Source organism: Mustela nivalis, assembly GCF_964662115.1.
Source record: "Mustela nivalis genome assembly, chromosome: 4".
NCBI lineage: Eukaryota > Metazoa > Chordata > Mammalia > Carnivora > Mustelidae > Mustela > Mustela nivalis.
In genome coordinates this window covers 114740287-114761774 of record NC_139023.1, presented here as the reverse complement: position 1 = coordinate 114761774, position 21488 = coordinate 114740287, and the positions used below count along the sequence as shown (strand labels likewise).

Sequence of the window (21488 nt, the reverse complement as noted above, 5' to 3'; positions counted from 1 at the left end):
TTCTGCAACACCCATTTGGTTTCTCTTGTTTAACTCAAAATTAACTTGATTGTCACTGAAATCTTGGCCTTTGCCCTCAAGTCTGTGTGCTTTTATTATAGTTTCTCTCCTATCAGTAGTACCTAATCATCTTCATATCCAATCTATCATCAAGTCCTACTCACATATAAAAGGTGTATCTTAAATGTGTTTAATTTCCAACTCTTTGTCATTTTCACTACTGTTAATTCAAACTACCATCAATGACAGCTTCTTATTGACTACCACATTTGGAAGAACAGGCAGAGATCTTTTCAAAATACAAATCAAATGTTTAATACAGCTGCCGAAAACCCTTCACTAACTTCCCATTTTATTTAGCATAAAATCCAAATTAACAAAAAAAAAGAAAATTAATTTGCAGCATTAAACTTTATTTTTCCTTTAAGTTCCTTTTCAGGGAGCCTGTACTTATAATTGCCATTCATTGTTTACAATAATCAAATAAATTCTAATTATAGAAAACTGACTTTGTTCCTCATTTATTCACTTCCTCCATTATGTAAAGTTACCCTTAGAAGAAAAAATTACACTGACCTTTAAAATTAACTTTTTGTTTAAAAAACTGTGTATCTTTTTTTAATTTAGAGCATATTGAGTCTTCAAGAAGAAATGCAAACCACTCTTAACATTTTTATTGTTAAAATGATGTTCCCACTAGATCTTTAACTAAAAGAATAATATCTGAGTATAGTTTTTAATCACTAAATTTTTAGGTTAATTTTATAAATATCAATTTAATTGTTTTAAAATTACTTTTACTAAATTTATAGATGGATATAAGGGTAAAAAATACATCATATATCTAATTTCCTAATCTTAAAAACATAATATAAGTACAATTTCTCCAAGTCATCATTATATAGATAAAAATTACACAGATAAAAACTTATGTCAATACTAGCAAACACGTATACAGGTCTTGCTATGCTAGGTACTGTGCCAAATATGTTACATATATTAATTTATTTAATCCTCATGCAACCCTTTGAGGTTGGTAAAAATTAATTCCTATTTCATAGATTAGGAAACTGGGACACATGTTTAAGTAACTTGTTTAAGGTAAGTGGCAGGGCAAAATAGAAGAGATATAGTTAGATTCTAAAATCTCTGCTCTTAACTGCTATAGTACCTGCTTCTCAGTAGGATGGTGATGACTGTGATTATTTTCATCATCTTTATTATTTCATATACCCTTGGCAATTTAATTTCTTTAACACTTTTTCATATTTCCTTTTACTGTGTTGAGGTCTTCAGTATTTTATTTCCCTAATTTTAATCTAATATATTAGTTCCCATTTATTCTCACTCAGCAGTCTTTACCTTCTGATTACATTTTTTAATACTTAGCTTTCTTATTCCCATGTTGTTTTCTTCTACCTCCTGTGGGCCCTGTACTAGAAAATTTCTTATCACATTTCTTTATTATCTCTGGATTGAGATGTTGGTCATTATAGAGTCTCTATAGAGGATGGTAGTAGGTCCTTTATTTAGGAAATCAGGAATCATCTCTGATCTACAACAGGGGTCAGCAAACTAGAGCCAGTGGGCCAGATGTAGCTAGGTGCCTGTTTTCTGTTTTTGTATGGTTCGCAAGGCAAGAATATTTTTTTCTATTTTTAAATGGTTAAAAAAAAAATATTTATTTTATAACACAAAATTAAATAAAATTCAAGCTTTAGCATCCATAAGTAATATTTATTAAAACAAACCTGCCTATTATAGATATTTACAAATTGTTTGTGACTACTTCCACATTCTTCCCATGACAGGGTAGTTATGGCAAGCACTAGGTCCCACAAAGACTAAGATATTACTCTCCGTTTTTTTACAGATAAAGTCTGTCGATCTCAATTCTAGAATCTTTTACTTCTAATTGTGTTCGCTCCTTCCTTTACACGAAGAGTTCAGTCTCTGCTAGAGAGGGTTTCTCATTTAATCTACTAAACAGCTCAGACCTTGCTCCTATTCAAACTTCCTCTAATTCTTGTATATCTTTGCCTGATGGAAAATAAACCATGTTAGACAGAATAGTCCTATTTTTACCCTTGTTAATATCCTTGAGCAGCCAAAATTTTATTGTATTGTTCAGAACCAGACTTACGTTGCAGAACTTTAATACTAATAGTCATTTTAAGAAAATATTGAGAAAGAAAATGCTTACTACTATATGTTGAGATTAACAAGTAATAAAATACTTTTGGTTTTCCTTTTTTCACCTGAGTCCAGCAGCTCTATATTATAAGGCATTTATCTTTGTCTAATTATATATTATTATGTTGTATTTATTAGGGCTATAATCTTCCCAATAGTGATTTTGATTGATTTTCTGTTAGGATTTAAATATGTTATCTGATCTGTAATGATAACAGATACTTTCTTTTTATTGTTTTTGACATTCAATATGCAGAAATCTTAAACTGTCCTGAACACCAAATACAATTCAATACAACAGGTAATGGCATGCTTCATTTATATTTATATCTCCATCTATATGGTAATGTCAGGGACAGAACTTAGAGAACCTACTCCCACTTGGCTGGGTCTTGTCTTTCCAGCATTTGTAACTTTTATTGCAAATGAAATGTCAAACCCGATGGCCTAAATATGGCACCCAATCTGAGAACCCTATCTTTCCGGCATATGATTGTTCTTTACAGGTAGAATAATAAGCAGTCAAACATAGTTTTGATTGTGTGTGTTCCCTTTTCATAGTCTTCTTATGTTTAGTAGGAGAGAATAAGGCAGAGAAGATCTCCAAAAGTTATTAGAAGAAACCATTTTCTTCTCAAACAGTAGAAGGATCTTATTCTTTACTTATACTGAATTTGTGTCAAGTTATAGAACAGGGTTGAAAGTAATATATTCCACTTCTCAGAAAGATAGATTTAGTAAGATGAACTGTAGATTCTGTTTCTTAAATCTACTGAGCTTACTGTCTTTGTGAAATAAAAGGATTTATATTAGATCAAATGATCTTTCATTGTTAGATTCATGGGTACCAATGTTGAATGCTTCTCACTTGAAGCAGCAAAAGAGCAATATTTTGCACTTACAAATCATCTGAATATCTATCAGTTAATATTATATGCTCCCTGATATATGCTATCTGAAATTGAAAATACACTGAGTACCATTTTATGCTCTGCCTTGCTTAAACATGTTATTACTCTGTGAGGGTTACCCTGGTTGGCACAGAGTACCCTGCAAGCCAAGAACTTTTCGCAGCTCAGCAGAGAGGGATAGTATTAGTGGGTTCCTTTTCAGAAAAATCAACAATCATTTTTTCTCTAGAACTGTGATCTTAAAATTTATTCACTTTCTTCCTATTTTGAAAATTCCCACCCCCTTCTTATAACTAGAGAAAATTCTGTTTCATTATCATAATATTGTATACCACATCCTCTCTACCTTATAGCACAAGATAAAATTTTGTGTTCAGTTTACTGAAAATTTCCTGCAATCTGTAATGGAAAAATTTGAAAATGTAGAAAATTTCTCTCCTTTTTCTCTCTGACACACACACACACACACACACACACACACAGCTTTGTGTTTTTTTTTTTTTTTTTTAAGTTTTGCTAGTGTCTCAGTAAGTTCCCTTTGTACCTCAAAGTTGATTAGTGGCTCCCTTATTCTTGGCTCCATGCTGTGATTTCCCACAAAGTAATAAATACCATTGAAACAATTAACAGGAGAGTCACAAGACAATTAGGACCTAGGAATTGCTGGGAACAAAAGCTTGCTTTACTATCTCAAAAAACTCCCTTTCAACTTTTTGCCAGGACTACACCTTTTTAAGTTTTGCCATTGCTTCCTCCTCCTCTCACCATATACTTTCATGAGATTTAAGCCTCTTACAGTACAGCTCAGATAGTATTCCCCCCCTTCTCAAGACTCTTAGTGATTTCCTATTGCCTGTAAAATTAAGGATTTATCTGAATTTTAGCATTTAAGATATCACTCCTATGCCCTGGACTAGCTTTAAACTTGTCTTTTCTCTCATATGTTCCCTGAGCTTCAGCAACTTGTACTTTCCCACTTTGGGTAATACTATTTCCTCTGATTAGAAAGTGCCCTTTTTATAACTCTGTGTGTCAAAACCTCAACCATTCTTTAATGCCTGTATTAAATCAGAGCTACGCCAAAAGCTTTTGACCCGAGTGAAATGGAAAACCATATTAGCTCATTTCTATGTTCCACATTAACATTTGTGTTCTCCTGTATAATTTCATTATATATTTTGGTAGAAAGTACCTTCCAGAATTAGATAAAGGCTGATATTAAAGACAAAAGATATTATGCCTGCTGGTAGTACACATAATCTTCTAAAATAAATTTGGCAACTTGAAATATTAGTTACGAAGTTCACAGCTGAGAAGTACTATTTGTCCTCCAAGAGTGAGAAGGATTTCCTCCATGAATATTCTTTTCTAATTGGGAACAAATAAACCTCTCCCATTTTTCAGTAGATCAGAAAGTCTGTGCAGCAGAGAATTATTTTTACACTTGATCTTAGAAAAAAGGCTGAAAAACGACCAGAGAATTATTTTTAAAAATTAAAAGCTATACATATGTTAGACTAAGCTTTTTGTTCTGCATGGATAAAAATATAATTTTAAATGCAACTGAGAACATTTTTGAGGATATTTAAGTTCTAAAAGATTTTAAATATATTAATTCATATTAAATAATCATGATCTGAAGATAATCATTCTAAAATTTTAAGAATTTTTTATAGCTAATTTTTATTACTGAGGTCAGGTAAAAAACTAAGGAAGTCTTCAGTAATTAAACATAATAATGAAATTTGGCTGCATCTAAGTGATAAAATTCTTATTATTATTGTTTTTAAAGATTTTATTTATTCATTTAATAGACAGGGATCACATGTTGGCAGAGAGGCAGGCAGAGAGAGAGGAGGAAGCAGGCTCCCTGCTCAGCAGAGAGCCCGATGCGGGACTCGATCCCAGGACTCTGAGATTTCTCTTGTGATTTCTCTCTGTCAAATAAATAAATAAATCTTAAATAAATAAATAAATAAATAAATAAATAAAGAATAAAATAAACTTTTGATTATGTCAAAATAGAGGTCAATTTTGATCACTTATCAACAATACGTAGCTTAGGGAGGTAGTCAGTGCACAACAAATGTTTGCTGAATTAAAGAATGAGTTTATAAATGAATGTCATAAATGACATAATTTATACACAGCAGAGAGCCCGATGCGGGACTCGATCCCAGGACTCTGAGATCATGACCTGAGCCGAAGGCAGCAGCTTAACCCACTGAGCCACCCAGGCGCCCCTCAAAAGTTTATTTTAAAAAATGATGCTAGTGCGGTGCCTGGGTGGCTCAGTGGGTTAAAGCCTCTGCCTTCAGCTCAGGTCATGATCTCAGGGTCCTGGGATCCAGCCCCGCATCGGGCTCTCCGCTCAGTGCAGAGCCTGCTTCTCTCTCTCTCTCTCTCTCTCTGTCTGCCTCTCTGCCTACTTGTGTTCTCTGTCAAATAAATAAATAAAATCTTTAAAAAAAATAAAATAAAATGATGCTAGTTACTCTAATGAGGAATATTGCCCAGGAAGTTTAATTAGCTTTCAATTTGCCATGAGTAAATAATTTTTTGTGACATCTTAGAGCAATTGATTTTTTTTTAAATGAGTTAAGATGAAGTTTATAAAACAGGGTACCACACATATTTAATAATCATTCTAATTTATAAGTCAGTTTTTATATACAGAACTGTCAGAGTGACATCTTGAGTTATTTTTAACATTTTTTCTCTCTCCATTTTGTGGCATGTCACTAGCAATATTTTGGAGTTGGATGAGAAAATATTTTCAGTGAAAATGTAGTTTGTTTAATACATTTCTTGACATGAAACCAGTCTCATGTAAAGAGAACTTTGATTTACTGGAAATTTAATATGGAAATGTAAATTAATACTTTAATTTCTTTGTTCTAATTCTTCATTTTTGTTGGTGTCACTTTTTCACTTACTGGGCCAGACAGAAATAATTAAGAATAACCTGAAAAACATTTCCTTGTAACAAATACCAAAATACACATGATTTTTCAACTTGCTGGTTTTCACTAATTTTCTGTAAGTCTTTATGAAGACAAGATAAAATGTTAAAGCAGAGGAAATTATATAAAATGGTGAATATAAAAAACGACAATGAAATAGCAACGTGTTAAAAATACCAATATGGTGTGTTAAGCTAGTTTTTCTCCCTAAGGTACAAGTATGAATATCTATACAATATAAATTATTCCATCACTGAATATATTTTCTATTACATGTTAAGTGGAACCATCTTCTAATGCAGCTGTGGGTGCCATACAAGTTATCAGGCACGATAAAATTACATGATTTTTAACTGAGTTCAGAAGGACAGCCCAGGCTCGGTACACTTGGATGTCATGCCTGAGCTGTTGACCACATGGCCTCTCTTCACTCATAAGTGATTTCTGAGTTCTTCCATACAAAACACTCACATGTTGTAGTTTTTGCAACAGTGAGCTTCTGATCTATCTAATTCTAGGACAGATTTTTTCCCAAACAGGCAGAATAGGAACATCTTTGTAAAGTAATCAGCTTATTATCACATTCAAAACATGACTCTGAAGATTACAGTGAAAAGTAACTTGGAATATGAACAAATATTTATTAAATACATTTCATCCCTAAATATTTGCTCTTTTATCTGATAGGAAAATATTGCTGGATATTTAAGCTACAAAATTTTGTCTAGAGATCTAAAAATCTAAGTTATTGTTTACACAGATTCAACTAATTGTTTGATGTAAATAATTACTTAGCAGATGATATCAGCAGACATCTGTTTGCTTAATTTTAGAGAGGTTTCTCTTGAGTAGTCTATTTCATAAATTAATGCTGAGACTTGGCTGAGTCACAAAGTAAATAAAATAAACATTGTTTGTAGTCAGAAGCCACAGAAATATTAAAAGCTACAGAAAAATTTCTGAAATGGACTTTTAACAATTGTCAGCTGATTTTCTAGCTCCTCCACTTGCAAACATACAGAGTATCCTGAAATTTCTGTTTTTAGAGTTTAGACTAACCTATCATAGAACCCTAGGCCCAAATAATTTGATTCTCCTATGCTCAATTTTTCATTGTAAGGAATATGACACTTCTCTGTATTATTTTTTACCTAAATTGTATATCTCATATAAAAGAGTGGAATATCTAGGCAAAATTTGAATGTGATATTCACCTGACAATAGGCTGTAATGAAATAATCTAATATACATAATTTTTTTGTTAACCTATGCATCATAAAACTGTCACAGTGAAAAATAATTTTGGATAGGACACATTTAATGCATTTCAATGTTTTTTTATTATTTTAATCCATTTAAGTTTTTATGATGTTCTCCTTTTTGAGAAATTCAGGGTTAATCTTTGCTTCTTCATACCTGATTTTTCCCCTAAAGATAGTCTCATCTTCTTTTTGTTCAATAAAATAGAAATTCCTAGGTTCTGATATGTTTTAGAAGGCAATGTACCTTAAATTTTTTAACCTAACTTTTATAATGGTCCAGTGATATAAATTGATATTTTAAAAATGTCATATGTAGTAGCAATATAAGAAAATCCATGACCTTCATAATGTCATAGTACATATTATTAATAGCTTTGAATTTAGAAATAGGAATTCTAGATTCTATTATCTGATTTCTCTTTTTAGTGACTTAAAGAATCTAAATAAACCAGAATGTTAGGGACATACACATTGTTAAGAATAAATTTGCTTATCTACACACATAGATAAAAACATATTAAACATATTGATATCCGAAAATAGATCTAAATAATACAAAAGTTTAAAAAACTTATTTAATTCTGGCTCTAGAATGCACTTCACATATTTTAATAGCATATATTAGTTACTATTTTTTTTGCCTATTTTAGTAATAAATTTCAGTTATTGAAAAAAATAGTGATTAAATAAAAAAGAATATCTGATCTACATTTTTGTTTTTGCCTTGTTTATCTTCAAAATGAAATGTTCATGGAACCAATACATACTTACTGACTGATAACTATGTTTAAAGAGGCATGTTATGGGGTGCCTGTGTGGCTCAGTCCATTAAGCATCTGCCTTCAGCTCAGATGGTGATCCCAGTGTCCTGAGATCAAGTCCTACATTGGGCTCCCTGCTCAGAGGAGAGTCTGCTTCTCCCTCTCCCTCTACCCCTCCCCACTGTTCATGCTTTCTCTTTCTCTGTCAAATAAATAATAAATTAAATATTAAAAGAAAGAGGCATGTTAGATAATTAGATATGAGGCTAAAATGAAAATTTTTGGTAAATTTATTTTGTAAGCAATTGAGTTAATGTTTACCCAGATTTCTCTAGCCTCATAGGAAATGGAAGTTAGTCAAGGCAAATCTCACAATAAATACATAAAAGTGATAGCAGATTTTCAGAGGCATTTGGAGGTCTATCTACATGTCAGTGCTCTCTCCAGGAAGCCTAGAATTGGTCTATTTTGTACCTCTGTTCCTGAAAGTAGGGGAAGTTATTTCTTTTACTTAAATTCCCTATTTTTCTTCTTCATTCCAAAAGGATTAAAACAAAAAAGAAAAGAAAAGTGGGATAATATAATTTAATATGTGTCTACTCAGTAAACTTATGTTTATTGACTTTTCTCCAACCAAATGTAAATGAATCAGAGTAAATTAGAGAAAACAGTTAAGCTAAATGTATGTTTTATTTTGTTACCTGTTCAATAGTTTTAAGATGGCAGTTCTTAATTATATATTTGAACAGAATTTATTTTCATAAGTTTGATATTTATTGAAAATAAATTAGAAAATAAGGCTAAGCAAAAAGCCCTGCTTCTAATGCCAAATATGTCCTCTGTTAACTGGAAGACATTGATGGTTAAGAAACTGAAAGAGGTAAATACTAATGAGAATTCTCAGCATTCAAGCCACATCACTTTGAAAAATTGTTTAGAGAGGGTTGCCTGGGTGGCTCAGTCAGTTAAGCATCTGCCTTCAGCTCAGGTCATGATCCCAGGGTCCTGGGATGGAGCTTCACATCAGGCTCCCTGCTCAGTGGGGAGCCTGCTTCTCCCTCTCCCTCTGCCTGCCACTCTCCTTGCTTGTGCTCTCTGTCTCTGTCAAATAAATAAAATATTTTTTAAAAAAAGAAAAGTTGTTTAAAGAGTTAAACTGACTCCTTAAACAACATACTCTCCCCCCCCTCTTTTTTAACATAGTTTAAAATTATGCTCTTCATATTGTAAGACATTTATTTAATCATCATTGTGCATCTTTAATATCTCAGTATGGCATTACTGATTTATGATCTATATTTCTTTCAATGGAAGAAAATAATTATGACTCATTCCACCCTAAAAAGAGCATTTGACAAAATAAAACTTTTACCAAGATACTATACTTTATTATTTTCATAATTTGAGCTACTAAGTATGAGTGTTTTAAAAATTATCTTACAGTCTAATGTTTAAAAAAATCTCATGCCTGTGATAAAATTAGATCATCCAAATTAATTTATGTTATGCTTTCTTAAATATTCACTCATATTAAACATGAGTGCTGCAAGATTGGTCCCATTCTAGCTTTGTAACTAATACGTATCTATCAGATTATTTTTATCTTTGCGATATTAATCATAGATTTTTAAATATTAAGGAGATTTTAAAAATTATAGTTTATATCCATTTCTCTTTTGAATATAAAAAAGTAACAAAATAACAAAGTCCTAGAGAATTTTAGAGGTTTCCCCAGGGACTGATAAACAAACTCTCTGAAGTAAGAGTTAATTATGAACATAGATATTAAGAAATTTAGCTATTTCTATAAAATCAAACTTTATTATTGGAGTAGGCAAGGAAAGGAGACTTACATAAGAGATGGTTTTTAATCATGAAAACAGGTTTTTCCCTAATGTGTTTAAGGTTACTGTAATGGTTATCCTCATAATTTCTCAATAGATTTACTTTAATATAATTATGATAGTTCCAGAGAATAAAAGATTTTAAAAATATTTTTTAGCCAAGCTCAGGAAAGGAACATATATAAATAATACTTACAAAAATGCATAAGTAAATGTCCATCATAAATTTCCATCTGTAGTTGTTGACTAGTCTTGGCTTTCCAAAAAAGTCATCATGTAGGAAACTTACTTATTTTTTAGTTTAAATAAATTGAACAACAACAAAAACAAACAAACAAACAAAAAACAAGAATGCCTGGATGGCTCGTAGACACCTGCCTTCAGCCTGGATCATGATCGCAGGCACCTGGGATAGAACCCTGCATCCGGCTCAGTGAGAAGTCTGCTTCTCCCTCTGCCCCTCCCCCCACTCATGCTTGTGCTGTCTCTTTCTCTCTTTCTAAAATAAATAACATCTTTAAAAACAATTTCTTTTCAAGATTTTTATTAATATATTTGTCAGTGAGAGAGAGAGTTAGAGAGCACAAGCAGGGGGGAGCAGCAGGCAGAAGGGAAGCAGGATCCCTGCCGAGCAAGGAGCCCAATGTTGGACTATATCCCAGTACCCTGGGATCATGACCTGAGCCAAAATCAGATGCTTAACTGCTGAGTCACCCAGGCGTCCCTAAATATATATATATATATATATATATATATATATATATACACACACACACACCCACACCCACATATATATATATATATATATATATATATATATATATATAGTGAATTAAATTAAAATGCATTAAAAATAAGCATTCACACAGATCTGAAAATACAATCAAAGTTAGTTTAAGTTGCAATAATAAGTAAGGGTTGGGGCAAAGTTATCAAATGTCTGTCTTTAAATTTTGCTCTATCATTTTTAAAGCTAACATTTCCTTTATGATATCTTGTAGTCGATATTAGAAACATTATATATAATTTGTGTTATTGCCCATTTTGTCTCTGTGTTAGAATGTACACATAATTTCTTTCAGAAGAGAATTTGTCTCTGCTAAATGGACATCTTAGTGGAAGTCCTTTTAAACTGTATGTTTTTTTTTAATTTAAATTCAATTTATTAACATATAATATATTAAAGTTTCAGAGGTAGAGTTCAGTAATTCATCATTTGTATATATTACCCAGTGCTCATTACATCATGTGCCCTCCATAATGCCCATCACCTAGTTACCCCAGTTTATTTTCTAAGATTAAGAGTCTCTTACGGTTTGTTCCCCCCTCTCTGATTTTGTCTGTTTTATTTTTCCCTCCCTTCTGCTATGCTCCTCTATTTCATTTCTAAAATTCTGCGTATGAGTGAAATCTTACAGTTGTCTTTCTCTGATCAACTTACTTCACTTAGTATAATACCCTTTAGTTCCATCCACATCAGTAAATACCTAGTAGCACAATTGCTGGGTCATAGAATAGCTCTACTTTCAGCTTTTTGAGGAGTCCCCATACTGTTTTCCAGAGTGGCTCTACCAGCTTGCATTCCCACCAACAGTGTAGGAGGGTTCCCCTTTCTCTGCATCCTCGCCGGCATCTGTCATTTCCTGACTTGTTAATTTTAGCCATTCTGACTGGTGTAAGGTGGTATCTCATTGTGGTTTTGATTTGTATTTCCCTGATGCTGAGTAATGTTGAACATTTTTTCATGTGTTTGTTAGCCATTTGTAATGTTTCTTTGGAGAAATTTCTGCTCATATCTTCTGCCCATTTCTTAATTGGATTATTTGTTATTTGGGGTAAACCATAGTTTTCAAAAAAGGAAATTCATTCCACTCTTGCTCTGCAGTGAACTGGCGAACAGAACTTCTACCTTAGTAACCATTATCCTGAATTCTCTGTTGCTTGAGAACATTTACATAGCTTGCCTGTGGGAACATGCTCAATTCTTCCATTTCGTGGCCTACTCTAACAATCTGGTAAAGGCTAATGATGCTTAGAGAAAAACTCCTTAGAGAAAAACACACCTACAAGGTACACAGGGTGTGCCTGCCCCCAGCTAATTATCAGGAAGTTCACAGATTTTTCTGATGCTAAAACTACTCTAAAATTCTCTTGGATTAGGGCAGGCCACCCAGCTGGCACTGGTCTTCATCTTAATGGTGCTCTGTGAAATTCCCCTTACTGCATCACATTCTTGTAAGAAGCCATCAGCCTTTATTGAGGTGCCTTATAAGAAACGATCAAAAGGGAGCGCCTGGGGGGCTCAGTGGGTTAAAGCCTCTGCCTTCAGCTCTGGTCATGATCCCAAGGTCCTGGGATCGAGCCCCACATCGGGCTCTCTGCTCAGCAGGGAGCCTGCTTCCTCCTCTCTCTCTGCCTGTCTCTCTGCCTCCTTGTGATCTCTGTCTGTCAAATAAATAAATAAAATCTTAAAAAAAAAAGAATCAATCACAAAATTCATCATAGTGTTTTGTTGTTGTTGTTTTTATTTTATTTATTTATTTAAAGAGTTTTTATTTATTTATTTGACAAACAGAGATCACAAGTAGGCAGAGAGGCAGGCAGAGAGAGAGAGAGAGGAGGAAGCAGGCTCCCTGCTCAGCAGAGAGCCTGATGCGGGGCTCAATTCCAGGACCCTGGGATCATGACCTGAGCCGATGAAGGCAGAGGCTTTGACCCACTGAGCCACCCAGGTGCCCCGTTATTGTTGTTTTTAAAGATTTTATTTATTTATTTGAGAGAGACAGTGAGAGAGAGCATGAGAGGAGAAGGTCAGAGGGAGAAGCAGACACCTCTTGGAGTTGGGATCCCAAGGTGGGAGTAGATCCCGGTACTCCAGGATCATGATCCAGGCTGAACGCAGTTGCTTAACCAACTGAGCCACCCAGGTGCCCCATCATAACGTTTATTATAATAATGGTGTAGAGTATTGTTTATTGCATTAAACAGTTAATGTCTGTGAGGATCTACAGAAAAACTTCTCTCTCATATCAACATCAGGAATCATTAGACTTAGGCAATTTGTTTGTTTTACCTCATGGGCCCTGGAGGGTTTCTTGGCCCTATCTTATTTTCCTGTCACTATTTTCACACTGCTTCATGTTTTTAACCTATGATTTATTTCTATATGTTATATTTTGCTTTGGAAGCTGTCTTTTTTTTTTTTTTTTTTTTTTTTAAGATTTTATTTATTTATTTGATAGAGAGAAATCACAAGTAGATGGAGAGGCAGACAGAGAGAGAGAGGGGAAGCAGGCTCCCTGCTGAGCAGAGAGCCCGATGCGGGACTCGACCCCAGGACCCTGAGATCATGACCTGAGCCGAAGGCAGCGGCTTAACCCACTGAGCCACCCAGGCGCCCCTGGAAGCTGTCTTAATTTCATTTTAGATGAGGAGAAATATGAATGAATAAAATACTCTTTTTTTTTCCTTTAATACTCTTTTTCTTTTGGGTAAGGAAGAAGGTCTAGAAAATTTTTATGCTTCTCATATTTGTCTCCATTAACACCATTTAAAAGTGAAATGTCCAAGGTAAAGACATAGGAGTATATTCTATTTATAAAATTCAAGGGAAAGACCTACTAAAGAGTAAAACAAAAATAAATACAATACTACACAAATTTACACAGGACTGATATAAAACTATTAAACAGTCAAGTATTTTCTATCTTTTAGTAACAAAACCCGAGGAAGTGGGCTTTGATTGCAGGAAGAGTGTAAATTGGACACACAGACAAGTTATTCATTTAACAAACATTGAGTACCAAATGCAAACAGAGCACTAGACTTTGTGAACAGAACAATGAATGAGACACCATCCTTGTTCTCAGTAGCATGTGACCAGGTGATAATGCAGTGGAGTATGAGGAGCAAGGAAGTCTGTCTGGGTTTGAATCCATATGCTATTGCTGTCTGACCTCTCTAAGCTCTTTGTCATAAAGTTGTGAAGTCAAATAACACATGTGTTGTGCTTAGAAGAGGAGGTAGTTACTAATTATTAAATTCTAGACCATTGGAACTAAGCAACAACACAACATCATTAGAGACTGGAGAGAAATGACCTTAGGACCAAAAAAAAAAAAAAAAAGGTACTGAAGTGCTATATATATATCAGAGACCACAGAACCTCGGAACTGGTAGAGGGAACCAGGGTGGCCAATTTTGTACAGGACAGTACAGTTTACAAAGTGTTTTCACATACAGATTGTTCTATTTGTTTTTCACACAGCTCCATCTTCAGAATGAAAAACTGAGTCTCAAGGAATTTGATGCCTTTTGTACTTCACATTGTGTGGCCATTAGTCCTCCTGGCTGGAGATTTAGTGCTCTTTCGATTCGGCATGAGATCTTGGGCAGCATGTAGCGTAACTGTCTCACTTTAAAATATTTGCTTCTTATGTGAATCAGATCAACCTCAGATCAAAACATAGCCCATAAAATATAATCCCATGCCATAAAAGTTTATTGAAACAACCATTTTATTTTTTTTTCTTTTTTTAAGGATTTTATTTTAGAGAGAGGGCATGAGTGGAGGGAGAGGCAAAAGGAGTGGAAGACAGAATCTTAAGCAGACTATGTGGAGAGTGTGGAGCCCAAAACGTAGGGCTCCATCATATGACCCTGAGATCATGACCTGAGTCAAAACCAAGTTCAGTGCTCAATTGACTGAGCCACCCAGACACCCCAAAACAGCCATTTAAAAAACAGATATTGGTGTATCTCCCCAAAAAGTCCCTGTATGACTGCCAAAAAAACCCCACCTGCCTCTGATAGAAATGTTTTGTAAAGCTTGATAAAATTCTTGTTTAATATTACAATTTTAATACTTACCAATGTTGATTTTCTTCTCACTTTTTGGAAAACATTGTCTATAACAATACTAAATTGGGTTTATTGTAGTGGTCATTTCTTAGTATTGCTGTTATAGTGTTTTAGTCTTCTTGGACAGTTGTATACTAATTTGTATTTTAAACTTAAATTGTCCAATGCTACCCACTACTTTGATTATTTTGTTTGGCCACATATTTTGAAGGCTGAAGGAAGTTCTTGCTTAGAGGTCATAAGTGCTGATATGATAAGGTTCACCTGCTTTAAACATATATTTAGAGGAATAACTCATGTTTGGTAAATTGCTATTATGATGCTTTTTAAAATTGCTGATAAATCTTTTAAAATATCTTTTAGTGTACGCTAGGCTTAGAATAGCAGTAGAGACTTGGTCTTTTTGCTGGTGTATGTTACCTGACATTGAATAGGCATCTGTAAATGTTCAATAAATATCACCTGAATGAATTAATAGTATAACTGTTTGTGGCTTAATGTGTTTATGATTCAAGCATTATACTGAGAAACTATAGCCCCATAAGATATTAACTGGATTGTGTGCTAATCAGAATAATCATAATACACCTATAGTTGTTTACATTCTTAGAACTAGATTGGGCATTACTTATACATACTCCAGAAAGGGAGATTTGTCACTCTTACTGTGATAAACAAAGGCAAAAACAGCAATGACAACAGATAATCTCTATGAATTACCAGAGTGTTTGTCATAGTAAAAGGTTATATTCCTATATCTAGCTGTATAATCTGTTAGAATTTTACTTTTCTAGAAGGTATCTGCAAACCCCCCAAACTGTGTATATGGTGATATTAGATCTATATGTGGGAACTCTATAGTAACCTAAATATCGACTATTTTTTAATAGACTTTATGGTTCTTAGGAGATAAAAGTTAGCTCCTAAAACTTGCTATAGCCTTAGCTTAATAGTCAGGTCATTACAATTTTGCTTTTATAAAAAAAAATGATTTATGATTGTAACTGTTTGCTATTCTTCATTTCACATAGGTAGAATCCAAGTATTTCAAGATCGATGGTGTCCTGGATTTAAAATCAGGTTTAGAGAACATAGATCTACTTATTTTGATGCTGCTGTATTCACTCTTAATTAGGACAGGAGATGCTGAAAATTTATTTAGTGATAAAGTTAATAATTCTCCTCCTGTAGCATCTGGTCTCCAGTGGCCTGGAGTCATTGTCTAACCTGAATTTGAGAATAGTTGAGAAAGGTGTGCTTTATGACCTCATTTGAATTTTAGGCATTGATACATCAAGTTTCTTTAAATTTATCTGGAAATTATTTAAATATCTTGGTGTCCTTGACCCAATATTTTTGTAAATCCAAATAAAATATTTGAGGACCACAAAGAAATACAATTTGGCTAGTTTTTTTTTTTTTTTGGAAAAAATTCAGTTTATAATTTGTTTCTTCTTAGAGGATTATATATACACATATGCAAGCTTATGATTTATAGATATATGGATAAAAAACACATAAAACATAAATTGAGCATTTGCTATTTCAATTTTTAAGTTTTGTTTGATAATTTATTAATGGTTGAATTGAAATGAGTGGTTTTATTTATTTTTTATTTAAATTATTTTAATTACTAAAAGTATTTTAAATATTTAGAAATATCAGATCTAGGATAACTGAACAATCGAGTCTTTACATGCAGTTATATTCTAGATATAAAATACCTAGAAGTATAAATTCACTTGAAATGATAAATGCAAAAATTTTGCGTTCCAGATGGTTTGTTTCTGAGAGCAAGAAGATGTCATTTTAAAAACTTTATTTAACAATTTAACATCTGTTATGTGTTCAAATTTACTACATGGATTGAATTCATTTAAAATTTAAGTGATAGACCCTCTTCTAGGTTTTAAGTACCTTTTAGAAGCAGTTTATTCTTACCCATACAGGGTAAATTCACTAGGGCTAATTCACCTAGTAGCTCCTTTAAATCTCTGTTCTCATTCTCTCAGACCAACTGCAGTCCTTTTCAATATCAACTCTGAACTTGACCAATTAAAGCTAAAGGTCTGAATCACACATTATCTCAGTTTTTGCTCCTACCATCTCACCCACTCATTGAATCTCCTTTCCTCTACTCCAGTTTCTTTACCCTGGCCTATTGTGTGGGAGTGTTTCTCATAGCAGCAGAAGAACCTGGTGTAAGTATTGTCCCCTTCTGTCCTGTGTGCAGGTCACTCAGTAGCCCATATAGAAATCTACAGGATGCTGCAGTACCTCTCTAGTCTTGTGCATGTCCCCTTGGCACTCACCCTTGAAATCTGGGACCTCTGCTGTCATGTTTGTTTACTAAGGTGCCTGCACTCCATGGTTCCCTTGTCCTGAGCCAAGTCCCATTCATGCCCATTAGTTCAGGTAGAACATCTATTTCCTTCACCAAGATCTCTTACATAGCTAGAGTGAACAGAAGGCATACTCTCAGGGAAACCTCTCCTGTCTTATACAGTCATAGGTACATATTGGGTTTTACCCCCAATTATCAGGTTTCTTTGGAGAGTTTTAGTCACCTCAGGGACTCTAGCATTATCTTATCCCTACTCTGATCTCTTCCAAATGTGCAAGCTCCTTGAACACCAAAGTGGCTTTTACTTTTCCCATGTGACAAAAATTTATATTTATATTATAAACTTCTTATATTTTGTGTCTTCTATCCTTCCTATGCTGTGTCTTACAGCAAAACTATTAATAAAGACATCTAAGCCTTGCTCTTGATATGTAAAGGGAGGTGTTTGAACTTAAGAATTCTTTTTATCCCCTACAAAGTCTGACTTTCAAGACTATGTCTTTTAAGGGCTTGAAAAAAGAATCTAAATAGAAACTCAGAGCAAAGCGACGACCTCTCTGTTTGAGACTGTACACACATACACTCCAGACAGCATTGAATGTCATCAGTTAAAGGGTGGGGAGCTGTAAGCCAATACGATTTACAAAAAGTAAAAAGTACATTTGTTTCATGGCTTCAAAATATTATCCCCTTTCAATGTGCATTGCTTTTTCTTACCATTTGATCTTTAAAGGAAGTCTTGGAATCAGATAAAGCTTAGTTTGAATACTAACTCCATGGATACTCCCTAATCTTAAAGATGTCAGTAACAGTGCTTTCCTGGGTGTTACGAGAATTAAATGACTTAATTAGAATGACGTCAGAAACACAATTGATACAATTGATGCTTTATAATATATACTGTTGATATTACTGTCAGGAGTCTATTTAATATCTAGTACTTAGTTATTGCTTGATGATTAAAGGTAAAAATACAGGTATATTCCAAGCACCATATCTGGCTTTTAGAAAGCTCTACTGAAGTTAATTGCCTTTCTCCAGCTTTCCTTTTCATTTTCAAGACTGACTCCCTTACCTCTGCTCTGTGTATCATAGTTTTCTGCCTCCCAAACAGGCCTGTTGTCATGAAATTTCTATTTCTATTGTCTATGTAGTTTCTCTCTTTCCATCAACTTTTCTCTTGTTTAAAACCCCTCTGTTCTAAAGAAATAACTAATTTCTACCTCAAGCTTTCTTCACTCTAGTGCCAAGTTTCTTGGATACACAGTGAATGTGTGTATTCCTGTGACTGCCCAGCCTTTGAAACTACTTACTAATTTTGTAGAATTTCCTTACTTTATGAATCTTGGTAAGAGAACCTCTCTCACGAGAGAAGCTAAAAATGCCAGATATCCCTTTCCCCATTACTAGTAGAGTTGGAGGTGTGACCCAAGTTCCATTAAACTAATAATTGTATTCCAAAGACACAGTCATAGCTAGTCACATTCAAGGCTGTTTGCTACAGTTTCAGGGAGGCTGAGGCCCTAGGACAATAGTTATAGTAGTATTAATGGTACCATCATTTGTCCAGAGATGCTTTGGCTTGAAAGTGCAAACTTTACTATCTGGTAGTAAGATGTGATGGCAGTGTGTGTTCTTGTTGGATCCTGACTACAGTGTGAACTTGGTTATCCAGTCCTTCTTTCAATTCTGATAGCTACCTAAGATCCTTTAAATAAATTTGTTGTCTGTTTCACTCAGCCAGAGTTGGTTTCTATAGCTTACAGCCAAGAACCCTGACTGAAATAAAAGAGTAACCTATTTTTGCTACTTCGTCTCCTTTCCTTCTGTTCGGCCTTTGACTCACTGCCAACTGGGTTTCATCTCCATAGAGGGTGATCTCTTCTATGGCAAAGAGACCCAACTATTGCCAAATAAAAAAGCTGCACTCCTAATCCTGCCAAGACTTACTGTACTGTAGGATAACATTGATCTTGCCTTCCCATGAAACATTGTCTTCCTCTCTTGATTCTTTTCCTACCCTTGACTCTGGCCTTCCAGTATTATAGCTTGTCTGCTTTCCATGAATTTGCATTTGAAATGTTGTTGTGCTCCCTGATTTGACTGTTTTCTCACCATATTCCTACATTTTTCCCTGGAAGAACTTTTTCTTCCTCCATAACCACAATTTCTCTTTAAGAACCCCCACTTCAAATCACAAGCCATACTTCTATTTTTAATTTTTTTTATTTTATTAAATGTCATGCCCAATATCATGCCCAGATTTCAAAATGTTTGTGAATGACTGTCTACCATGCATATACCTCAGACTCAATATGTCCCAAATGTGATGTTCTTACCAAACCTGCCCCACCTACGAGATTTTCTGTTTTATAGTTAATTGTGTTTTCACAGTTACTGAGATTTGTCAAATGCTCCTTTACCCCTTTCCTTTTGTCCCTATTTCTTACTAGCAACAAAACTTGTTTCTAACCCTAAAATCTCTTATATCACTTAGTTTTTGCCCACCCCCCTGGCAGAACCTTGGTTTGGCTTTCATATTTTAATTGCCTTCTGTTGTCTTCAATTCTGTCTTTCTTGAATCCATTCCCACATTTTTGGCAGGATTATCTTCTTAAAATACAGCTGTGATGATGTTTCTTTCCTAGTCACAAAAATTTAGTTTTTACAAATAACATCTAAATTATTTGTTCTTAAAATTTTAACTTTAATCTTTCTGATAATATCCAGTATGGACAGTTGTCCCTGCTATACCGATAAAACGTATTCTCCTAAAAATGGATGTGCTAGCCCACATCTTTTGATTAAGCTGTTTCTTTCTGTCTGAAATGTCATTTCCCTCATATCAACCTTTCAGAACCTTACACATCTTTAAAAGCTGAGCTGACTTTCTATTTTTTCTAGAAGACTTCGTAAAATTAGACATTTAGAACTCATATTTTCTTCTCCTATATACTCATATAATTTATCATCAATATTTACATATTTTTTCTTAACTATGCTGTGTCTTATCTTTCCTATAACACCTAGACACAGCCTTTTGCCTCAGTATCATTTGTTTATTTGAATATAAATAAATTTCTAATATAAATAAATTTCTGTTCAGAGAAGCATATATTTCTTTTCCCTGTATGTCTTGTCTCTGCAAAAAGTTTTAATCCATGCAGACATCTCCACTTCCATGATAACAGTTTTCCTCAAAATAATGGAAGTAGGACTCGGGTTCTATAGCACTTATTCATAGGAAGTTAAAATCAACTTCATTTCTGCTCTTATTATTGTTACTATAAAGACTGATAGGGGAAAACCATCCAAAAAAAAATAAGTTCTTCTCTCCCATATGGAAAGAATCTTGGACCACTTCTAGCTCTGGACTCAGTTTCAACCTCAGCTAAATCATTTAATCTCCCAAACTTCAATTTATTTACAATAATAGGGGCAAAGTAGCAGAATTATTGTAAAAGTTCAAAAGGATACTGTAAGCAAGAGCACAGGAAAGCTATAAAAATATGATATAGATAATTGCCATTGTCCCCAAAGCTTTTTGGTGTGTTCCTATCTAACTCCCTGTTTTGAACTCAATGTCACTTCTAAGATATCAGGACCTCTATATGGGAAACAATTTCCCCCTATTTTTATATTTTCTCTTATACTCCAAATCATCTTCTTGGTTTTATTTATTTATTTATTTATTTTAGGACATCCTGACCTGATGTCCCTTATGGTTCTTATGATTTTGGAAAGAGAGGCTTTACAACTGTGTTTTAGAGTCAGTCTTAACTGACTCCACAAGAACCCAAACACTATGTTTCCTATTCTGATTTAAATGAGCACTGAATCTAAGTCTGTTTAAACAATATACATTAAAATGAACCATGGTAAATGTGCTGGTAATGTAGTGTAGATGACAGCTGCTTATAAAGATGAGGGATAAATCAAGCCAAAGGATAGCTGCAATATGAAGAAGAATTTAGTAAATGCCTATAAGAAATAAAAATAAAATGCTGTTAGGATTTAGAATAGAAGAAGATCAAATCTACAGCAATAATAACAGTCATAAAAGTGTTGACATTTAGGATGGGTCTCAAAAATTGAGAAACATTTTATTGATTGTCATAAGCATCCTTAGCCAGCAAATCACATCACATAAATGTGAAAAAAGAATATTTTTAATTATCTTTGTTTCATTATCACAAAGGTATATAGTGGAAAATACACACCCACACAGATAATAGGTGTCTGCAAATGAAGTGGAATTTTATTCAATTAGTTTATGATGCACCTAATGAAGTTTCATATTTGTCAGAATAAGGTCAAATATACTATCTATACCCTATGTAAAGACCTGGC

At 33.8% G+C, this 21488-nt stretch overlaps 1 protein-coding gene across 4 annotated transcripts in view; it reads left to right on the top strand.

Annotated features, from left to right (window-relative positions):
• Positions 1-21488, top strand: part of CCSER1 (coiled-coil serine rich protein 1) — a 1379910-nt gene that overhangs the window by 947092 nt on the left and 411330 nt on the right. Inside the window, exon 11 of one of the 4 annotated variants that reach the window (XM_082727424.1) lies at positions 2450-2496. The exons of the other annotated variants lie outside the window; for them this stretch is intronic. Within the exon in view, the coding sequence (XP_082583550.1) occupies positions 2450-2458 (9 nt within the window). The 3' untranslated portion in view covers positions 2459-2496. Of the gene's footprint in view, positions 1-2449; positions 2497-21488 lie in introns of those variants that run through there. 4 annotated transcript variants of the gene reach the window in all.